At 33.2% G+C, this 20,980-nt stretch overlaps 1 protein-coding gene across 4 annotated transcripts in view; it reads right to left on the bottom strand.

Moving 5' to 3' along the window:
* Window positions 1-20,980, bottom strand: part of KANSL1L (KAT8 regulatory NSL complex subunit 1 like) — a 112,730-nt gene that overhangs the window by 43,007 nt on the left and 48,743 nt on the right. For all 4 annotated transcript variants that reach the window (XM_054585700.1, XM_054585698.1, XM_054585699.1 and 1 more), the window contains 2 exons: window positions 20,379-20,500; window positions 4,630-4,834 (listed from right to left, as the gene is read on the bottom strand). In XM_054585700.1, coding sequence (XP_054441675.1) covers window positions 4,630-4,834; window positions 20,379-20,500 — 327 coding nt within the window. The remainder of the gene's footprint in view (window positions 1-4,629; window positions 4,835-20,378; window positions 20,501-20,980) is intronic.

The raw sequence follows: 20,980 nt of genomic DNA, 5'->3' as shown, positions 1-20,980 counted from the left end.
TGAGCATTTCTTCTCTTCTGGTAACATTAAGATGTGCCGGGCTCATCTAACATCTTCTTTTCCTCAGCCCTGGAAATAAACATGTCTCCAAAGATCCCTGGTTCCTTTCAGAAGGGAATGGTATTAGTGCCAGGTGTACTCACTGCTTTTAAAGTTGTTTGAGTTTGGACCTGTCATATCCAATTTAGTAGCCATTATGCAAACGTGGCTATTTAAATCAAAATTAATAAAAATAAATAAAAAATTCAGTTCTTCAGTTGTACTAGCCACATTTCATGTGCCCAATAACTACATATAGTTAGTCACTGCCATATGAGTCAGTACAAAATATTTATAGAGCATTTCCAGCATTACAGAAAGTTCTATTGGACATTAGTGTTCTAGAACATTTCACAAGGCAAACTTAGGCAACACAAACACACAGGCGGACATACCTAAGTTCTCACTCTCCATTACATTTTAAGTATCTTCCTTTGTTCTACTGCATTAATTCTTTCTCATTATTAAACAACTATTTGTTGAGGACATACTATTGGATAGTTACTGTTCAAGGCCCTAGAGATTTAGAAATGCACATTCCTGTTCTCTCAAAAATTAAATGTGCACTACCAGTCAGATGGAGGCATAAGCAGACACACTTTGCCTCTCCACGCACAACCACAAAAAAAAAAAAAAAAAAAAAATACTACAACTAAATCTCAAAACCAAGTGACACCCAGAACTGTCAGAAAAGCAAACTGTATGAAATCCTGACAACCAAGGAGTTAAAGAAGCCACATTCAGGGAAACAGGTAGGAGGGTTGGAGACATGGAAACTGGGAGGAGAGGCAAGGAGATGCAGTGTGGCATGGAGAGGCGGTAGTGGTGGAATGGGCACAGGTGGTCCACGTTCACATGTGGTGGATAAAAATTAGGAGGGATACCTTGGGAGAGAGTGATTCCAGCTGCAGGCCAGACAACACAAGCCCAGGGTTCCAGCACTAGGTAGATAAATCCCCATAACTTCTGGCTCTAAAAACCAGTGGGGGTTGGGGCGGCAGAAGAAACTGCCAGATTTTTAGGAAACTCTACTTAAAGGGCCTGCAAGATTTTAAAACATACACAAATCCACCCACTCTGGGATTAAACACCAGGGCAACAGCTGGAAGGGAGCCAGCCGCAGACAGGGAGTAGGTGAAGTGACTGAATGTGGGACAAGTGTTGGGTGAACCCCCAGAAGCCAGGCAGTGGCATGGTCCCCTTGTCAAGTCCCCCCACCACACACACACAGAGCCACAAAGTGGTAAAGTGCATTGCCCCACCCTGGCAATTACCTAAGGCTCTGCTCCACACAATTTTCCGTTGTCTTTTATAGGGAGTCAAAGCAGCTCTACTTAACACACAGAAACAAACACAGGGAGGCTGCCAAATTGAGAAGACAAAGAAATATGGCCCAAATGAAAGAAAAAGAACAAAACCCCAGAAAAAGAACTAAATAAAATGGAGATAGCAAGCCTATCAGATGCAGAATTCAAAACACTGGTGATCAGGATGCTCAAAGAACTCATTGAGTATGGCAACAACATAAAGGAAGAAATGAAGGTTACACTAAGTGAAATAAAGAAAAATCTACAGGGAACCAACAAGGAAGGGAAGGAAGCCTGGATTCAAATCAAAAACTTAGAACATAAGGAAGAAATAAACATTCAACCAGAAGAGAAAGAAGAAACAAGAATTCAAAAACAACAAGAATAGTATTAAGACGACTCTGGTACATCTCCAGAAGTGCCAACACCCGAATCATAGGGATGCCAGAAGACGAGGAAGAAAAAGAAATTGTAAACTTACCTAATTTGAAAAACTTACCATTGAAAATATAATGAAAGAAAACCTCCCTAATTTGGCAATGGAAATAGACATACAAGGCCAGGAAGCACAGACAGTCCCAAACAAGTTGGACCCAAAGAGGACCACACCAAGATACATCATAATTAAAATGCCAAAGGTTAAAGATAAAGAGAGAATCTTAAAAGCAGGAAGAGAAAAGTAGAAAGTTACCTACAAAGGAGTTCCCATAAGACTATCAGCTGATTTCTCAGGAGAAACTTTGCAAGCAAGAAGGAACTGACAATAAGTATTCAAAGTGATGAAAAGCAAGGACCTACAACCTAAATTACTCCGTCCAGCAAAGCTATCATTTAGAATGGAAGGACAGATAAGAATGTTTCTCACACCAGATAAAGCTAAAGGAGTTCATCATCACCAAGCCATTATTACAGGAAATGTTAAAGGGACTTATTTACAAAAAAGATCAAAACTATGAACATTAAAATGGCAACAAATTCATAGCTACCAACAACTGATTCTAAAACAAACCAACAAACAAATAAAGCAAACAACCAGAACAGAAACAGAATCATAGGTATGGAGAGCATTTGGAGGGGTATCAGCTGGTAGGGGAAAGGCGGAGAATAGGAGAAAAGGAGAAAAGGTGCAGGGATTCAACAGCATAATTGGCAGGCACAGAATAGACAGGGGGAAGTTAAGAATAGTATAGGAAACGGAGAAGCCAAAGAACTTATATGCACGACCCACTGACATGAACTAAGAGGGAAGGACTGCTGGAGGGAAGCGGGGTACTGGGTGTAGGGTGGCAAAGAGAGGAAAATTGGGACAACTGTAATAACGTATTAAACTATACTTAAAACAGTAAAATGTAGAATATAGTAAAAAATAAAAATAAAATATTTAAAAATATATAAAAATTAAAAGTAATGAGAAGACAGAAAAATCAATGATTATTATAAAGTGATGTATTATTATAATACAGGATGTTATATCAATATATATACCTCAATATATATGTCAAGGAAGGTTTCCTGAGAGAAATAAGGATAATTTGGGGGTGTGAGCATTTGCTATTATCCATCAGTTTTTTCATCTCTGTTCCAATTATTCATTTAAAATGCTTTCTTTTTCTCTCCCATACCTTTTCAAAATTCTATTTGTCTTTCAAAGCCAATCTTTCATGATGCATTTCTTAATACCTTTAACCAGGCAAAGCCCCCTCCCAAACTCAAAAATATACTATCTTTACTGACTTCAAGCACACCAAGATTTGATTTAATTTTGTTGTTAACAATGTAATGGGCTCTAAGAATCTAAGAACATAAGCTTTGGAATCAGACTTGTTGCTTAATAGCTGTGTGACCTTGGGCAAGGCTACTTAATCTCCCTGAATCTCAATTTCTATATCTAAAGGTAGGATTAATAATAACTCATATTTATATTTTTATGTTTGAGGATTAAATGAAACAATGTACTGAATGCTTAGTACAGTGACTGGAATACAATAAATTACATGGTTTACTAGTAATGATAATCTTACACTTCTTCCTTCCTTTTTTTGCTGAAAGTTCTCAATTTGTTTACACCTTTCCTGGCCAATCTTTACATTATCAAGGCATGTGTATAGCATTTTAGTAACATCTAGCAAATCCCCTAAATTACTCAAGCAGATTCCTCCCAGTCCACAAATCAAGACATATTCACATGTAAAATATTTTAGACAATTATATTTGTAACTGTGAAATTACAAAATTGATTTCAAAAATATTATTTATCTATTGCTTATAGTAACTTTAAATAAAAACCATTAAATATGATTTCATATATAAAATTATTAAAAATATTTTCTCATTTGGTAAATTCTGAAATAAAACTTAATTAAAAATATTTTCAAGTCGGTGAAGCATCCTAGTAATATCTGAACTACTAAATGGAAAAAATCAATCTATTAATAAAAACCTATTTGTCTGAATCCACATTCCTATTTCTAACTGGATCCTATAAAACCATACTTACAATTGGTTACTAATGAAACAACGCATCTTGATATTTATACAAGTATATTTAAAATACTTAATGTAGTTATTATAGAAACATTAATAATATTAAATGACAGCATCAAAAAGAATTTCTTTCCTTTGATATACTCTTTAAAAATATAATAGGAAAAAAAGCATGTCATACAAGAATTAGAAGAAAACCTTACTCTGCCCTTCATCAGTTTGTGTAGGTATGCATTGAAGATATATGGCTAACATTTTCCTAACAAGTAAGAAATATGCTTTTCAATATGAGTGCTTTTAATAAAGTGTATTTTATTTGTAAAAAGTGAAAGAATGGATGTATAAAATTATTTCTAGAAAAAAAATATTGACTGCTCACCAAGATTAGCAAATGCCAAACCCAAAACGGAGAGCAATGCCATTTCCTCTAAAATTACTGACAGCTGTGAAGATTTTATTTACTCTTTTTACTAATCAAAGACAAATATGTAAGTACACTTGTTTTCCTTACCAGTAAAATTTTAAAAATCACCTTAATATGTAATTTTTCTTCAAATTATTTTAAGTATAATAGTGGATTTAAAAACGGAGATGTGAGAAATTTCAGATTACATTGCTTATGTTTAAAACATTAAATCTCACTAATATACTGTCAATACCTATTATATCACTTATAAACAATATATTTAAAACTTTCTAGATGTAATTACTCTAAATAACAGTGTGTAATCCATATCTTCCTTACATAAAATATATTGATAATAAAATCTCTGTTCATGTTTCCCAAAGGCAACCTTACCTGCGTAGTCCAATAAAAAGTAGGGCTCAATCTGTAGAGTTTTCGTTTGTGGAAACTCTGAAGTGGCCTTGTTCGAGCTGCTGTACTCATGAGAGTCAAGGATGGTGATTTCAATCTTGTCCTGTCTTTTTTCCTTTTCTTACTGTGCTTCTGGTTAAGTAACCAGCTACTCGAGGAAGAGAGCTCATCTAAATTCTCTGAAGTACTGAAATGCCATGAAATAATTGGGGAGTGGAGGGAATAAAACAAAACAAACAAACAAACAAAAAAGACAAAGAAAACTAAATGTAAATTGCCTTAATCTATTATGACAGAAGAGTATTTATTTTAGCCAACTTTGTGGTAACAATTGGTGAAAGAATCGATATTAATGAGGAGTTACATATTTAAATTATGGAAATAATTTTTACTTCTATTTTCTCCTGCAAAACAAACATCCCATAGGTTAGAGATGCTCACATGAGTTTACTAGTAGAATGTAAATGTTCACTGTAACTCAATAACTCATGTATTATATACAGTGTTATAATTATTTAAATTAATTTTTTTGCATATGGGTGAAATTACATTGGATTATAGTTTTAAAACAGGGCCAAGCTCATCACTACATCGTTAGTTGCTCTTCAGCACTACATACTATTTGAATTTTGAAAAAAAGATGCAATCTTACTATATTTTGTAATTTTTTTAAACTTCTGATGATACAGAAGTCACAGCTACAGAATAATGAAAAAGGTCACACAAACTGCATATGAAAAACCATATTAAATTTGTAATTATTATTCATATTAATTTTAAACACTGTATTTAAATATTTTAAAACATCAGAACTTCCGGAGAAAGTCAATGCTTAATGCCATGTAAATTTAACTTTGTTTATACCAGTACATTACATATAAAATAATTAAGCTTTTCAAGCACTACAACATACCAATCTCAACATTACTTATACACAGAAGCTACTCAATTTAGCACTCTAAAATGAACAAGTCAATTTGCTATATGTGATATATATGTTCACATCAACATATAAGTTCTAAATGTGCCATTTGATTCAGGTAGAATCCATATTTAATGGTAAGTGTGAGATAGGGCTTTTCTGTAGCACTATCACTGGTCTCCCCTGAACCATACTTTTCCCCTCCAGCACGTTCTGTACCAATCCTTTGGGAAAGTAAGTCTGATCCTGCCATACCTTTTCCTTCCATCCCCACGCTGCTTAGAATCTCTCAAAGCCTTCCCACTCCTCTTGAGACAAAGACTTAAATCCTCACTGTAAAAGGCCCTGATGGATCTGGCTCCCGCCCTCTCTCTCCTGTCCCTTCTTGCTTCCTCTGTTCCATTCCCTCTTGCTTCCTCTGTTCCAGCCACACCGCCTCATTTCATTTCCAATAACTCACTCTCTCTATAACCTAATATACTCGGTCGTACATTATTACTGCTTCCTGGAATTGTCTCACATCCTCCTTCACCTACTTGATTTTCGATAATCATTTGACTCTCAGTTCAAAAATAAATTCCTAAGGGAAGCCTTTAAGCCTTTGCCATAGTCTCTCCAAAGACTAGGTCAAATCGCCTTATGAGCTCTGATAGCACTGTTCACCCTTCCTTCACAGCACTTTCCATGGTGACAATTTTACATTTATTTGTATAAGTATCTGATTAATGTCAGTCTCCCTTTAAGTAGCACAGATACTGTTTTGTTTACCTTGCATCAGAAGTTCCTCTTATTTTAGAAATATATATATATTTGCACTACCTTGCATTCCATTCTAAATCTTTAACTCTTTGGTTTACAAAAGTTATTTTTTGATAGTAAAATATAATGTATTCTATTTTCTTATAATCAAATGACAAATTTAGAAGAATAAGCAGATGAGAGCTGCAAGACGTTTTTATTTGTAAAAGAAAAGGCATTAATCAAGTCTAAAAAATATCTGAGAGCTTTATCTAAAAACATAATCACGAAGTCCTGACTTCATGTTTTATTAACACTTTAATTTCTTTACGTCATTTGATGACTTTATGAAAGCACCGGTTTTCTATTATGATCCTAGAAAATCTTAGCAGTTAAGATATTTATGGATGATAACGACAGGCATTCAATTTGCTTTTACAGAACATAAATAAAAAACATCGAGTGAATTTTTTAAACAATCTATTTCTATACTCTGATTACTGTTGGAACCAAAGGCCCAGAAGTGAGTCAATTAATCTTTTACTTGATATTTTACTATAAATCACTACCAAAATCAATTTCTGAAAACAGTATATACTTATATCATGATTAATAAATTAAAACAACCTAAGGATATAGGCATGTGGGGACATACATTAACTTCTTGGTGTCATCTTGGTGGTGGTAGTAATGGTGGATAGGACAGTCTAATTTTAAATGATTTTTTAAACAAAACTAAAATTTTTCATAGTAAATTATTTAAGTATTTAATAACCTTTGCTTAAACCAAACTGTGTTCTTAGAAGGACTAGAAGTAAATATCATGAGGCTATGCTCAAAATCCTTTAGTAAATAAGAAGCTTTTGAACCTGGTTATAAATTTAGAATGCTACAACCACAAGAGCAAAGAAAAGATTTCATGAAATTATTTTTAATTTCAATGACTAGCAGAGAATAAATATTCAACACAGAATTTAAAAGTACTATTTTAGACCAGTGGTTTAACATTTTCCCCACATTTACCTAGTCTCATATTCAAACACACTGCAGAGAAAGCAGACATCAACCATGGAAAGGATTGTTAGAGGGTGCGTTCTCAAAGAGATTATGACAGGCCCCGCCCCAGTGCCCCATACCTTCATACACACAAAACCCACGACCCCCCCACACTGCTTTGAATAGCGCCCTCGCAAATTTTCCATCCACCAGGAAACTCACACTGTGACCTTATTTGGAAATACAGTCTTTGCAGACATAATTAGGTAAGATGGGGTCATACTAATTAGGGCAGGCCCTAAATCTAATCACTGATGCCCTTCTAAGAAGAAACACAAAGAGAAGACCCGCCCAGGGAAGAATGCCGTGTGGAAACTGAAGCAGAGATAGGAGATGGTACAGAAGCCATAGAACACCAAGGATTGCCGTCAACCACCAGAAGCTAGGAAAAGACAAGGAAGGGTTCTTTTCTAGAACCTTCAGAGAGCATGGCCCTACCAGATGTCTTGGTTTTGAACTTTTAACCTCTAGAATTGTGAAAGAATACATATCTGTTATTTTAAGCCAACAAGTTCGTGGTGATGTGTTAAAACAGCACTATGAAACTAATATATCCATAAAAAGACACACATAAGAATATTGTTTTCCCATGACTTGTAATCTCTGTTTCAAGTTTCTCCTTTTCACCAGTTGGAGTTCTTTGATGAATTCAATCAATACTAACTAAGGTAGGCAGCAAACTTTCCAAATTTTCCCTGATACCCAATGTCCTGCCAATTGCTGAATTTACGATCTTCTTTTCCTTTAATAATGTTTGAACCAGTAAATGCATCATAGACTTAGATAACTCGATGGTTAGGATGACAGGAACCAATTTTAAAGGAATTTATAAAATCGAACTTATATAAACCTACTAAAATGGCCCACTAGGGGCATTACTATACTCCAAGTGGCAAAAATAAATACCTCTCTCAAATCAACATCCAGGCATTATCTGGTGGAGAGGAAACAGGGCCTTGACTAGGCTATTTCCCCTCCCTTGCATATTAAGAAGGGGAACTATACCCCTTATTCAAAAATACAAGTCTCTTCAAACCTAGCAATAAGAAAATGTGTTAATGTATACGGTAAAATGGCATTCTAAATTAGATGTGGTAGCTCTAAAAAATTAAGGCATATACCTATTGTAAAAAATGAAGGTGCATCTTAATACAGCCATTAAAATGGAAAAAAAAATTTAAGTATAAAAAGCTTCAGATAGCATATTGAAATAAGATATAATATTGCTTCCAATAGGATCTCAGTTCTAAAAATAATAGGAAGGAAATATACACTGAGTAATATAAGTAATTTCCATTTTGTTCTCAGCATTTTGTGAATTTTCTAGTTTTCCCAGAATAAGCTTGTACTGTTTTTATAAGAAGAAAACAAAAGAAGTCATCTAAAAATTAGTCTTTTTTGTGTTAAGGACTTTCTAATACATTATTCAATGGCAAATAGAGGATAAAAGACTTCAGAAACATAGTTACTAAATATAATATGGACTTTCTTTGGATTCTAACAAATTAACCATAAAAAGGCAATTTTGAGACAACAGGGAAAATCTGAATACTGATACAGAATTTCATGATGTTAACAAATTATGGCTCTTATATAAGAATAATAAGCATATGATAACATGAGCATATGTTTAAAAAGCTTATCAAAGAAATATACAGAAGTATTTACAATTAAAATAACAATCGATAGAATTTGCTTTTATAGAGTCAATAGGCAATACTCTGTCAGGAAGGGAATTAGCTGACATGAGTTAGCAAAATCTTGAGAATTGTAAATGCTCAGACTATATGGATTCACTTTACTATGCTTTCTATATGTTAAAGCTTTCCATAATAAAGGTAGAAAGAAAAAGAGAACCACGATTGCAGTGCTCTCTGCCATTCTGATCTGCCTCTGAACTGCATGTGGGACTTTTCCAGGAAGCCAATATAATAGTTATATTTTTCTGAGAATCGAGACATAAAGGTTGTCAAATACTTCTAGCTAATACACAGTTTGGGAGATACAGTTCTGATTCTTCAATGTAACCTCTGAACTGTTTTCTGACATAAGAGATTTAAGTAGTTTGAAACTGGGACTTTCTGTTTTACTGTTTTTCATTTTAAAAGAATATCAGGAAATAAAAAACTTTAAAAAATGAAAGCTAAAATATTTTTCAAAATTGCATTATCTAAACCACAAACACAGCTTTCAATAAAATTTTGGTGTATAGCCTTCAGGTTTCTTTTTTTCCTATGAAATCATACTGTACAATGAGTTTGTTATCTTGACTTTCCCCCCTTAACGTTCTAAAAGAAGCATGTTCACATATGATTACACACTTTCTATACACATAATTTTTAATAGTTACATGGCATTCCATCCAGTGGTTTTATAACAATCTATTTAAACATTCCCTGTAACATTAGGTTTTAGACTTATATTAACAGCAAAAAAGAGAAAAGAAAATTTTTACAAAAGAGAATAATTCCTACTGCCATTACTTTAAAAACACAGTGGAGGAAGTTTTATTTCCTTACTGATGTCACATACATCTAGCTAATATGATAATTAATGTCATTCGTAGTCACCTACAATTATGTTGAAAACGTCAGCCTGGAATACGCTGTTAACAATATTTTCTTATATCTGAGAAGTGACTGTAAAATATTATGAAGGTAAAAGAATTACTTTGTATGTGATTAATCTGCCAGTTTAACTGCAGTTTTTCAACCAGGATACCTAATTAGAAAGAATGACTGCATTTCATGAGATAATTGCCATTAGTGGAAATAAATAGCATGGCAGTGATTTGCTGAAATTTAATTTCATATCATATCCTGGGACTCATTAAAGCAAAACAAACAACAACAATAAAAATCAAGACATTATTTCAAGTAGAAATTCACTTTCTCAGCAATAATGCCCCATGGGGTAAACGAGAATCCATTTACAGCATTTTTATCTTCATTTTAGAGTATAAGATCAAAACACCAATAACTCCATGGTGATCAAATGTAATGCTTCATTTGTTTGAAGACTTAATTTTTTCAGATGCACAGGTCCTGGTGACTCATCTTAGACCTTGCTGCCAAGACTAACAAAGCTGACCCAAAAAAAAGATTCTGACTTCTGGGAGATACTGCCACTCAATAAGAGATGGGGTTGGGAATCAATGAATAACAAGTGCACAAACAGGTGCCCTGGGAAACAATTAACCAAGCAAATTTACTTTAGACTGTGCGAAAGCACCATTAGGATATTAAAAAACTGACCTTAAATACTTTTTCAAAATTATATTAAACAGTAAGTTCTATGTGGCTCACTAAAAAAAATAATAATAATAATATACAGAATAGGAGGCCAAACTTTAAAAATTCAAAATGTAAATTTCTTCTAACCTACTTATACACAAAAATTATAATATGTGACTTAAGGCTAGACTATATAGGCTTTATTAAATGAACTTCACTTAAGAGATTACTTATCTAGCAATCTCAAGTATACAGAATACAGCTGGAATTGCAAAAGCCTTTTAAATAACCTAAAAAGATCTCAGTAAGCCCATTCACAAAAGCCCACTCCTGTTGCTACTCAGAGAGGGCTTCTCTCCTACTGGAGAATGTATCTTAACTATACGGCAAATATACCTACCACTTTGGCCATGTGATTTTCTAGTCCAGAGCTAAATTAGATGAGAGGAAGCAGAACTGCAGGATACAGCCATGAAAGCAACAACTAAAGTATCAATCTATAAGGAAAGGGAAACAAATACGGAATGCTAATAACCTGCAGGAAATCCTGAAAGGTATTTCATTCATTCAACAAATATTTATTCATGTTCATGATGTGACTCTTACTGATCTAGACGCTAGGAACATAACAGTTAATAAGACAGACAAAAAAAAAATGTCCTACTCTTACAAAGTTTACATTTTCATCCAGGAAGACAGGTAATAAACAAGTAAAAAATAATCATAAAATACCACAACTGTTATCTCACTTGATCCTCGCAAAAAGCCAGGAAGCAGAATGTTCTCATTTTAATTGTGACTTACAAAGTTGCCCAAGGTCACAAGGCTACCAAGTGGAAGAGCTGGGATCGACCTCAGGTCTGATTCCAAAGTGTTAACTTTTCTTCATAGCACTTGATTAGGGTATAAAATTACATTTATGTGTGCAATTATTTGGCTGATAATCATTTTTCCCTAACTGGACTCTACACCATAACGACAGAGACCACATTTTTTGTTGTTCAGCATTGTATATGCAGTGTGTGTGTGTGTGTGTGTGTACACACACACACACACACACACACACATATATCTACAGTGCCCAATCCAATGCCAGGCACACTGAAGTCATTCCATAGGTATTTGTTAATAAGTGAATTGTTTTACAGATATACAACTATTAATCTTAGTAGCCCCTGAGTATGTGGTCATAGTGATGAATCTGAGTTATCAAAAAAAAAAAAGGAATTGGTTCAGTATCATCCAAATGAAGCAATGTATAATAACTTTTACTCAAACAATGCTTTCCAAAGGGTTTATTTCAAACTTTTTTGCACTTGAAGTGAATTCCTCCTCCTATCTTGTGTATGTCTTTCCATAATACTTTCTAGATTATTCTTAAGGTTATTTCTATTTGTTGGGTTATTACCCAACAAAAATTACACGTTGGGTAATTTCTATTCATTAAATCTCTTGTTTTAAGCTAACATAACATTATTACATCCAAAGCTAATCGTAACAGTGATGTTACAAGATACACATTGTGGACTGTATTGAAACCTGTATGTTTTTAATTTTCATTTGTTTGAAAAAAGGGAATTCCTCAAAAATAAGTATTTACTTGAAGAATATTAGCACTAAAAATATTTGTGTCCCAGTAAATTTAAAGATAAAATGAGACGTAAAGAGATTAATGATTTGCTCAAGGTCACGGAGTGTCAAAAAAAAACATGTGACAAGTGTATACTCCCATATCCACAATTTACCCTAAAGCTACTAAATTATATATTAAAAAACTATAATTGATTAAGAATAAACAAAAGTTAAAAATTTGGGGTGGGGGTGGAGGAAGAGATTAATACCCCAAAATGGTCTTTTGAGAAGGTATGTTTTAGGTAATTTGAGAATAAAACCCAGCAGTGTAAGTGTGTTCACCCTGAATTTTAGAGTATTTGATTTAATTACAGTATTCCATACAAACTAAGCAGACCAGACAAGATAGCAACTTTATATCTCCCAAGAGATGTGACTCATGATACCTGTATGAGGAAGGTCTTCAGTAATAACTGGCCTATATGTCTTTACATGCCCTCAAATCTTTATCTTAATCCAGACCACTAAACAGCACTTTTTAAAAAAAGTAACAACAGTTTTAAATCAATGACTAGTATGCTGCCCAATATATCAAAGAAATAACAAACCACATCTACAATTTTAACATACATCATGTCATTACATAAAAATATCAACAGCTGATATCATCAAGCTGTTTCTAAGTGCTAGTCACTGTACTAAGAGTTTTATATACACTATCTCATTTACTTCTTACACAAACATATACTGTATGTTTACTGGATGATAACCATATCTGGTATGTTTACTGCAAGCCATACATTTAACTTTTTGTCAATGATCTGTTGAGCTGTGTACTACATTTTAATAGACCCAACATGTATCTTTTAAGATAATATGACTTAGAGCAGAGACTGAATGATTGTCAAATGTGGGTTAACTTTATGAAATCTTTGGAACAGAGAGACTACAAATGTTTGGACACCACAATGACTTTAAGAACATATAAAGCAAATATATCTTTTTTGTCATAGTAAATTATTAATTTCCTGTCACTTCTAAATATACTTTTTGCCTATATCTACAAATATACTTCAACTTTCCATTACTGTACTGCTATTATTAGGTTTGACATTTGTACTAATGTACACATTTCAGCTAAGTATGTATCTTAAAACTTAAAACTGAATATATGAGTACTTTTCAGGTCAGGACAGTTAAAAATACACTATAGCAAAAGAACTTATGCACCCAAATGTTCATAGCAGTGCTGTTTACAATACCCAAGGGTTGGAAACAGCCTAAATGCCCATCAGTAGATTAATGGATTAAAAAACTGTGGTACCTTTACACAATGGAATACTACACAGCAGAAAGAAAGAAGGAACTCCTACCCTTCGTGGTAGCATGGATGGAACTGGAGAACACTATGCTAAGTGAAACAAGCCAGTTGGTGAAAGATAAATACCATATGATCTCATTTATTAGAGGAATCTAATGAACAAAATAAACTAATGAGCAAAACAGAACCAGAGACATGGAAACAGGGAAGACTGGCAGTTGCCAGAGGGAAGGGCGAAGGGGGAATAGTGGGAAGAAGGGGCAGGGAGTAGTCAAAGAACATGTATGAATGACCCATGGGCATGGACAATGATGTGTGAATGGGCTGTGGGAGCAGAGGGTGGGTTGGGCAAAGGACAGCAAAGAAGAAAAATTGGGACAACTGTAACAGAATAAACAAAAAGAAAAAGAAAAATTTTTTTAAAAATACACTATAGCTACTGATCATTTTCTTTAGCCATTCTTCGCTTTCCTCAAGCACATTTGAATGTTTTCATTGGAAAAGACAGAACAGACATCCTAGACTAAGACAAATTTAACAGGAAAAAAAGGGCAAGAATTATAAAATCAACAACTAGATAATCGTTTCTATCACCGAATTTTAAGGCAACATATTGAGATTTTAATTCTTTATTTCCCTTTCAAAAAATTAAATATCATATTCCTATTTGTCTTAAAATATTGACATTCTATGGTTATAATTTTAACAATGTGGGACTAATCAAATTTTGTCCACAGGTTTTGGGTGAATAATGTCATTTAAATATATTTTCAGAACAATGACAAGCATTGTATTTTCTAGTTATCCTTTTTGAAGTATATAATTTGTACCCAATTTTTCTCAACTTTATATTATAAAATACCTATAAATACATAAAATATTTATCTTATGCTTAACTTGTAAATACAATAATGCAATACCTTACCTACTTCTCCACTGTCTCATAAACACCATTCAGGTCAAGAAATGAAACATTATCAGCACCTAAGAAGCTTCCTCTCCCATATGGACCTTCTCTTCATACTTAGAATGACCAAAAGTTAAATCCACACTTTTAGCAGTCTCCTGAATAACTCAATGTCCTAAAAACAATTTACATCCACTTACCTTCCTCCTGACGTATATACTGTTACCATGGACTTCTTTTTTTAATCCCATTAGGCATATTTTACTACTGTTTGTTTACATATATCCATATAATTTTATTTACCATTTTACTTGTTATTTCTTTTTACACTTCAATGGCTTATTTGGGATTACCATTTTCTATTGCCTAGGACACATCCTTTATAGCTATCATTAATTAGACTCTATTAGACAAACTCAGTTTTGATTTGTCTAAAAACACTTGTGTTTCACATTCAGACTTCAAAAATGTTTTCTCTGCGTACAGTTATTTTCTAGGTAGTCAGTTATTTTCTTTCAACACAAGGAAGATACTATTCTACTGTACCCTGGCTCCAATTACTATTCTTGAGAAGTCAGCTGTCAGTCAAATCATGGCTTCGGTTAAGGTAATGTCGTCCTCCTCCTTGGCCTGCACTGTTGCTTTTAGATATTCTGTTGGTCTTTCTTTTCTTTTCCTTTCTTTTCTTTTTTTATGTTTTCTCTATATTTCTAATGGTAGGTTTCTTTTTACTTGTCTTTTTCCAGAAATCTGTGTTTATCTTCCTGAATTTGGGGTCTTTCATTAAATAGGTAATTTTTCAGCCAGTACCTCAACCACTGCTCCTGCTTCAGTCTCTATCTCATCTTCCAGTTCTCAAATTAAGTCTCATATCAGACCTGCTCAATATGGTCCCCACATTTTAAAGGACTCTTATATTTTCCATTGTGTTGTCCCTTTTCCTATATTCAGATATTTTTCTTCTAATCTCTCTTCTACAGTACACATTCTCTCTTCAATTGTGCCCATGTTGCTGCCAAACTCAGTCACATAGCTTTTAATTTCAATATATTTAGAAGTTTTATTTGGACCTTTTTCAAATGTCTGCTGTCACTTTTATAGTCTCCTTCCTGCACACATTTTCAAGCTTACCTTTAATTTCTAAAATCAGAGCATGTAACTTTTTTTTTAAATAAACAGTGTTTGATTATTCTAATATCTGAAAACTTCATAATCTGTTTTTGCTGTAATTTACTCTTTATTATCACTCTTGCTCCATCTCCTCACATTTGATTATATTTGACTGTGTGCTAATCATCAACCTTGAAAAATTATTCCTGGGAATTTCCTGGAGCTAAGAAAGAAGGTGCCTTCCTCCAAAGAGAATCTGCATTTACCTCTGCCATCTATCTTGTAGTATTATCCACTCCAGAACCATTTTTACACTAGGGATTCTTTGGATGACTCAGTGATGCCAATTTGGACCAAAAACTCCACGTGAAAGTCCCTACCATGGTCATGCCATCTCAAAGACAGGTTTGCTTTTATCTTCTGCTTTGCTCAGCACTGAGGCAAATCTCCTCAGTGGTACCCAAAGTGCGGTGGGGGAAGATAAACAGTTTACCTTTTGATTACATTTACTACAAGGGTGTAGCCCTGGAGGAGTATGGTCCCAGCTAAATATGGCAAGAATTTCATTTATTCTCTACCATAGACAAGGCCATGGGCTTTCTTTTCCTCTAACCCCACAAACTATTAAAGCTTCATTTGATTTTTCTGGACTTAGCTTTCATTTTTCTCTTTTTCTGAAAAACTATCAAAACCTCAACTCAATTTTGTCAGAATTTGGCCTCAGACAAAATAAAATTGCTGTGCTTTGCTTAGTTTTCTGAATGCTCATTTTTTTCTGAGCTTGTAGCTTAGAAATATCATTAGCAACATTCAATAATTTCTCATTTTCAAAATAAACAATAAAATACTCTTATACAATCTAACAAGTTCATTTCTGGGTATATACCCAAAAATTAAAAGCAGGGACTCATACGGGTATTTGTATTCACAATAGCCAAAAGGTGAAAGCAACCTGAATGTTTGTCTAAGGATCAATGGAAAAACAACATAGACTATTCAATCTTAAAAAGGGAGGGAATGTTGACACATGCCACAATATGCATTAACCTTGATGATACTATGCTAAGTGAAATAAGCCAGTCACTGTATGATTTCACTTACACGGGGTACCTAGAATAGTCAAAATCATAGAGACACAAAGAAGAATGGTGGTTGTCAAGGACTGGAAAGAAGGAACAATGGGAAGTTATTGTTTCATGGGTGTTTCAGTTTAGGAAGATGAAAAAATTTCTGGAGATGAATGGTGGTCATTGTTGCACAACAAAATGAATGTACTTAATGCTACTAAACTTAAAAATGGTTAAAATGGCAAATTTTATATTACATACATTTTACAAGATTGAAAAATCTTACTCAAATGATGAATTTTCTTACCTTCCCATTTACTGAAATACATAAAGTGAACAGTGTTCATATGCACAATAGGAACATATTCAGGAAGTACTTTGTGTTAAGTCTGAATAACATTATTTTGAGCCTGAAAGAAGTTTTCTTCATATATAATTATAAGTAAAAAAAACCCAATAACAACATATTGGAAAAATAGCGAGATACAAGAAACAAAACTAGGCCTTAATTTGACATTACTCACAGGGTCAAAAGGCCCATAAGTAGATAAATTTTACATTGTTTCAATAAAGATACCTTTAAATAACGCATTTTCAAATATTACTATATGATTATATCTTCAAATCATTTTCTTTCTTTTTTTTAAGATTTCATTTATTTATTTTTAGAGAGGGGAAAGGAGAAAGAGAGGGAGAGGAACATCAATGTGTGGTTGACTCTTGACCGCCCTCTAGGGGGGCCTGGCCCACAACCCAGGCATTTGCCCAGACTGGGAATTGAACCGGCAACCCTTTGATTTGCAGGCTGGCGCTCAATCCACTTAGCCACACCACCCAGGGCTCTTCAATTCATTTTCAAAATCTATGGTAATATCCTCAAATGTAAATAAGGTAAAATAATCTGTTAAATTCGTAGAATTTCACTAGTACACATTTGTAACTAGTTTTACCAAAATCAAGTAAGTACTTTCTACAATATTGTTATGGGGTTTAAAAAAAAAGCCCTTAGAAACCACATAACATCTTTCTCCAGGGATGGGCTGCTCATGCTACAATAAAAGGTAGGAGAGCGGTACAAAACGAGGGAATGTTTTACTTGTTTCATGACGATCCAAATCTTTACCTAACTCCTCCAACTCCTTTTCCTCTCTTGGCTACAATCACTTTATAAACAACTGCCTCTATGCCTCTCTTAATCTCTTTCATATCACTCTCAAGAATATAAATATTCTCCTGTCATAAGGTCCTTTAATCACAACTTTGTGATATGTAGTTCTATATTCTTCATCTCTAGCTCTTTCCCTTCCCTTTATTTTTTTTAATAAAGTTACTTACACTTCTTCCATCTAAAAAACAAAAATACCTTACTTGACCTTGTACATCCATTTTACTATACAGCCACACAGTCAAGCAGCCTTGAAAGTATAGTCTTGATTCCTTCTCTCTACTTCATCTCCACCTTCATCCTTACTAACCAGCTCTTATCACTCTCTCCATCATGCCACTACACTGCTTCCGCTCAAGTCTGTCTCATTTTATAACTGACAAAACCAAGAGACATTTTTCAGTACCTTTCTTAGGCATCTGACACAACCACAACATATTCTCAAATTTTTCTGCTCTTCATTCAGAGTTATTACTCTCTTATCTGCAATATATTCCAGTTTCTATGTTGCTTGTTAAAAGTGTTTGTTTTTATGGTATATATTTTATGGTACATATTATCGCAAAGAGAATTTTTACAAAAATTTTAAGACCAGGAATATATCCCAAATCTTCTGTTTCACACAGCAGTTTGCTGGTTATCTGGCAGCAAAGGTTTAAAATTTGCTCCCCTTCTCTTTGATGAAAAGTAGCTATATTATATTTTCTAGCAAATGTTAGAGAATAAAGGAATCTTTCCTTAAAGGGAAACATAATTTTTTGATAAATGTGAAAATAAATGCTTTTTGAAAGAAATTTTTTACATAAAAGTATTTTGAAAAAAAAGTTGATTGGTGCTAAACATAAATTAATGTTAGTAAAATTAGTAAGATTAATTAAATCACATAGCACATTTCACAAAGGTAGAGAACCAATTTTTATCTGTTTTTAAATCTTTTAAACAAAGAATTTTAGGAGGTTTTGAACCTCTTACAAACCTGAAAATAAACCTTCCAAATGGTTTATAAGTGTGCTTGACATCAGGAAGGATAACAATTACTACCTGATTTCAACAAGAACATTTTAACTATTAGACAAAACTGAGAAAGTGTGGTTTAGTAAACCCAGCAAATGTTCCATTTCTTTCATTTGGACGTATGTATCTTTATTAAGTATCTTTTTTAACTATAACAGCTGTTAAAAACAAAATATTCAAACAAGTGCACATAATTCCATTATGATTATATGATGTTTTAAATAATTACATAGTTCACCTACTAGACTACAAGTTATTTAAAGTAATGACTTTCCCATCTTTGTATCCCTAGGACTTTGACTATATAGCATAAAGCAAATAGTGATGCAATAGATACTTTGTGAATGAATGACCAAATATATAGGCAAGTATGTGAAAATGAAAATATGTACACACACATACATACCTAAGTATATGTGTAATACCTAGTTAAGTAAACAAAATATTACCTAAAATAGGTAGCCCCGAATCACAATGCACATACATCAATGAACATACATCAATTTAATACTTGCAGTTCTGATTTCTTAATTAGGATATGTTCTTATAAATAAATATACCATAGTTTTCTTATGTAACATGTCAGAGTCTTTACTGTCAAAGTGAGTCATCAGTGATACAAGGAATGAGTATGAAGTCAACAAAAAAAAAAAGCAAAACCAGTGAAAAAAAAACTGTTTCCTTAACAAAACAATGAATGACTCAGTATATGTAAAACTGTAAAAGTGTTAAAAACTAGACTTTTAAAGTAAGTTAGAACTAAAAAGCAAATAACAGCATTTTTATTTTAAGACTTGGGTTAGGTTTACCAGTCTCATTAAGAATGATGGCTATTTAGCATAATTTTCACCATCGTCAAATTTCCCTCTTAAGCTATATTTAAAAATTTTATTAGTAATCATATAATTATTAATATAAAAATTTCCCAATACTTAATTACATGTAGTCCTCTACAGTAGTTAAAGCAAAGAACTCCACATTACAATTTTATTGGAAAAAAGTTAGATGAAGCCACAAAATTATATTCTATTAACATCTTTAATTATAATTGGATCTTTGAAAGGAAAAAGAGAGAAAAGTAAGCAAAATAAAAGAGAACAAATGCTGTTCCCCCCAAAAATCAGGATTTTATATATTTATATATGATGTCATATAGTAAGTTGCTAATGTTATAGAATTATTAATTATATCCAGAAAAAAAAACTCACCTTATAAATACTGAGATACATAATGGCTGAGTAAAACTTAACTGAATTTTATGAATGATATTTATCAATCTTCTGTACCAAACCATATCTAGGATCTTTTTTTCTTAAAATGCATTATGGAGCTTAAGAATATAAAATGTATCAAATGGAAGATGTATTAAATAAAGCAGTAATCTGTAGCAAATGGTATCACTGTTTTTCTTTTTTTAGAAACATTATAAAACTTCCTGGAAAGTTTTCAGGTATATACCTACCTTAATTATGTAAGTTTGATGTTATCTAAAAATGTATCCATGGTCTACTAATTGTACTTTAAAGTGCTTAAGTAAGGGGAAAAAACAGCTGTAATACTTAAAAGGACAAAAACCAAAATACGTGAAGCCCAATTTAGAAGCCAACCTATAGCATTGACACCTACCTCCTGGAAATGCCATTAGCCAGACATTTACGGCTACAGGATCGGGAGGAGAGGGGTGATGAAGTTGGGGACAAGTTGAGAGGGGCAATCAAACTGTTGATGATTTCAGTCAACTGTGCACTCTGCAAGAAAACAGGCAGCTGCTAAGCAAGAAATGTGAGTTGAAGCTCAGGCCTTGAGTTTCTCTTAAATGCTTAACTTCTCATGAAACAAGTAAATCTTTGTATTTTAGTAAATACAGATTTGAGAAAAAGTAGGTTTACAGATGTGGGTATATGAAACAGTTGATTCTTGTATTATTTATTAATTATTGTATTGTTGTTGATACAAACTATTGTAAACCTACTTTTGCCCACCCCTGTACATGCATTTTAAAATACAAAAATGATTTAGACAGCAACTCTTATTTCTTACAAGTAAATTTACATTTTAAAATACTCCTCCTTTTTCATATCCTTTTTTGTTACAGTTCCCTCATCTATTCATCCTATCCTCTAAAACATCTGAAGTTAGCTAACAACATCTAGTAATACTTCTTTTGAGGTAGCCAAATTAATAACAACAAAAATCATAGCTGTAATTTATTAAGTGTGTACTATTTA

Source organism: Pteronotus mesoamericanus, unplaced genomic scaffold, assembly GCF_021234165.1.
Source record: "Pteronotus mesoamericanus isolate MK-2021 breed Mesoamerican mustached bat unplaced genomic scaffold, CSHL_Meso_final contig_90, whole genome shotgun sequence".
NCBI classification, from domain to species: domain Eukaryota; kingdom Metazoa; phylum Chordata; class Mammalia; order Chiroptera; family Mormoopidae; genus Pteronotus; species Pteronotus mesoamericanus.
The sequence above is the reverse complement of the archived record's forward strand: the minus strand, read 5'-3'. Positions and strand labels throughout refer to the sequence as shown.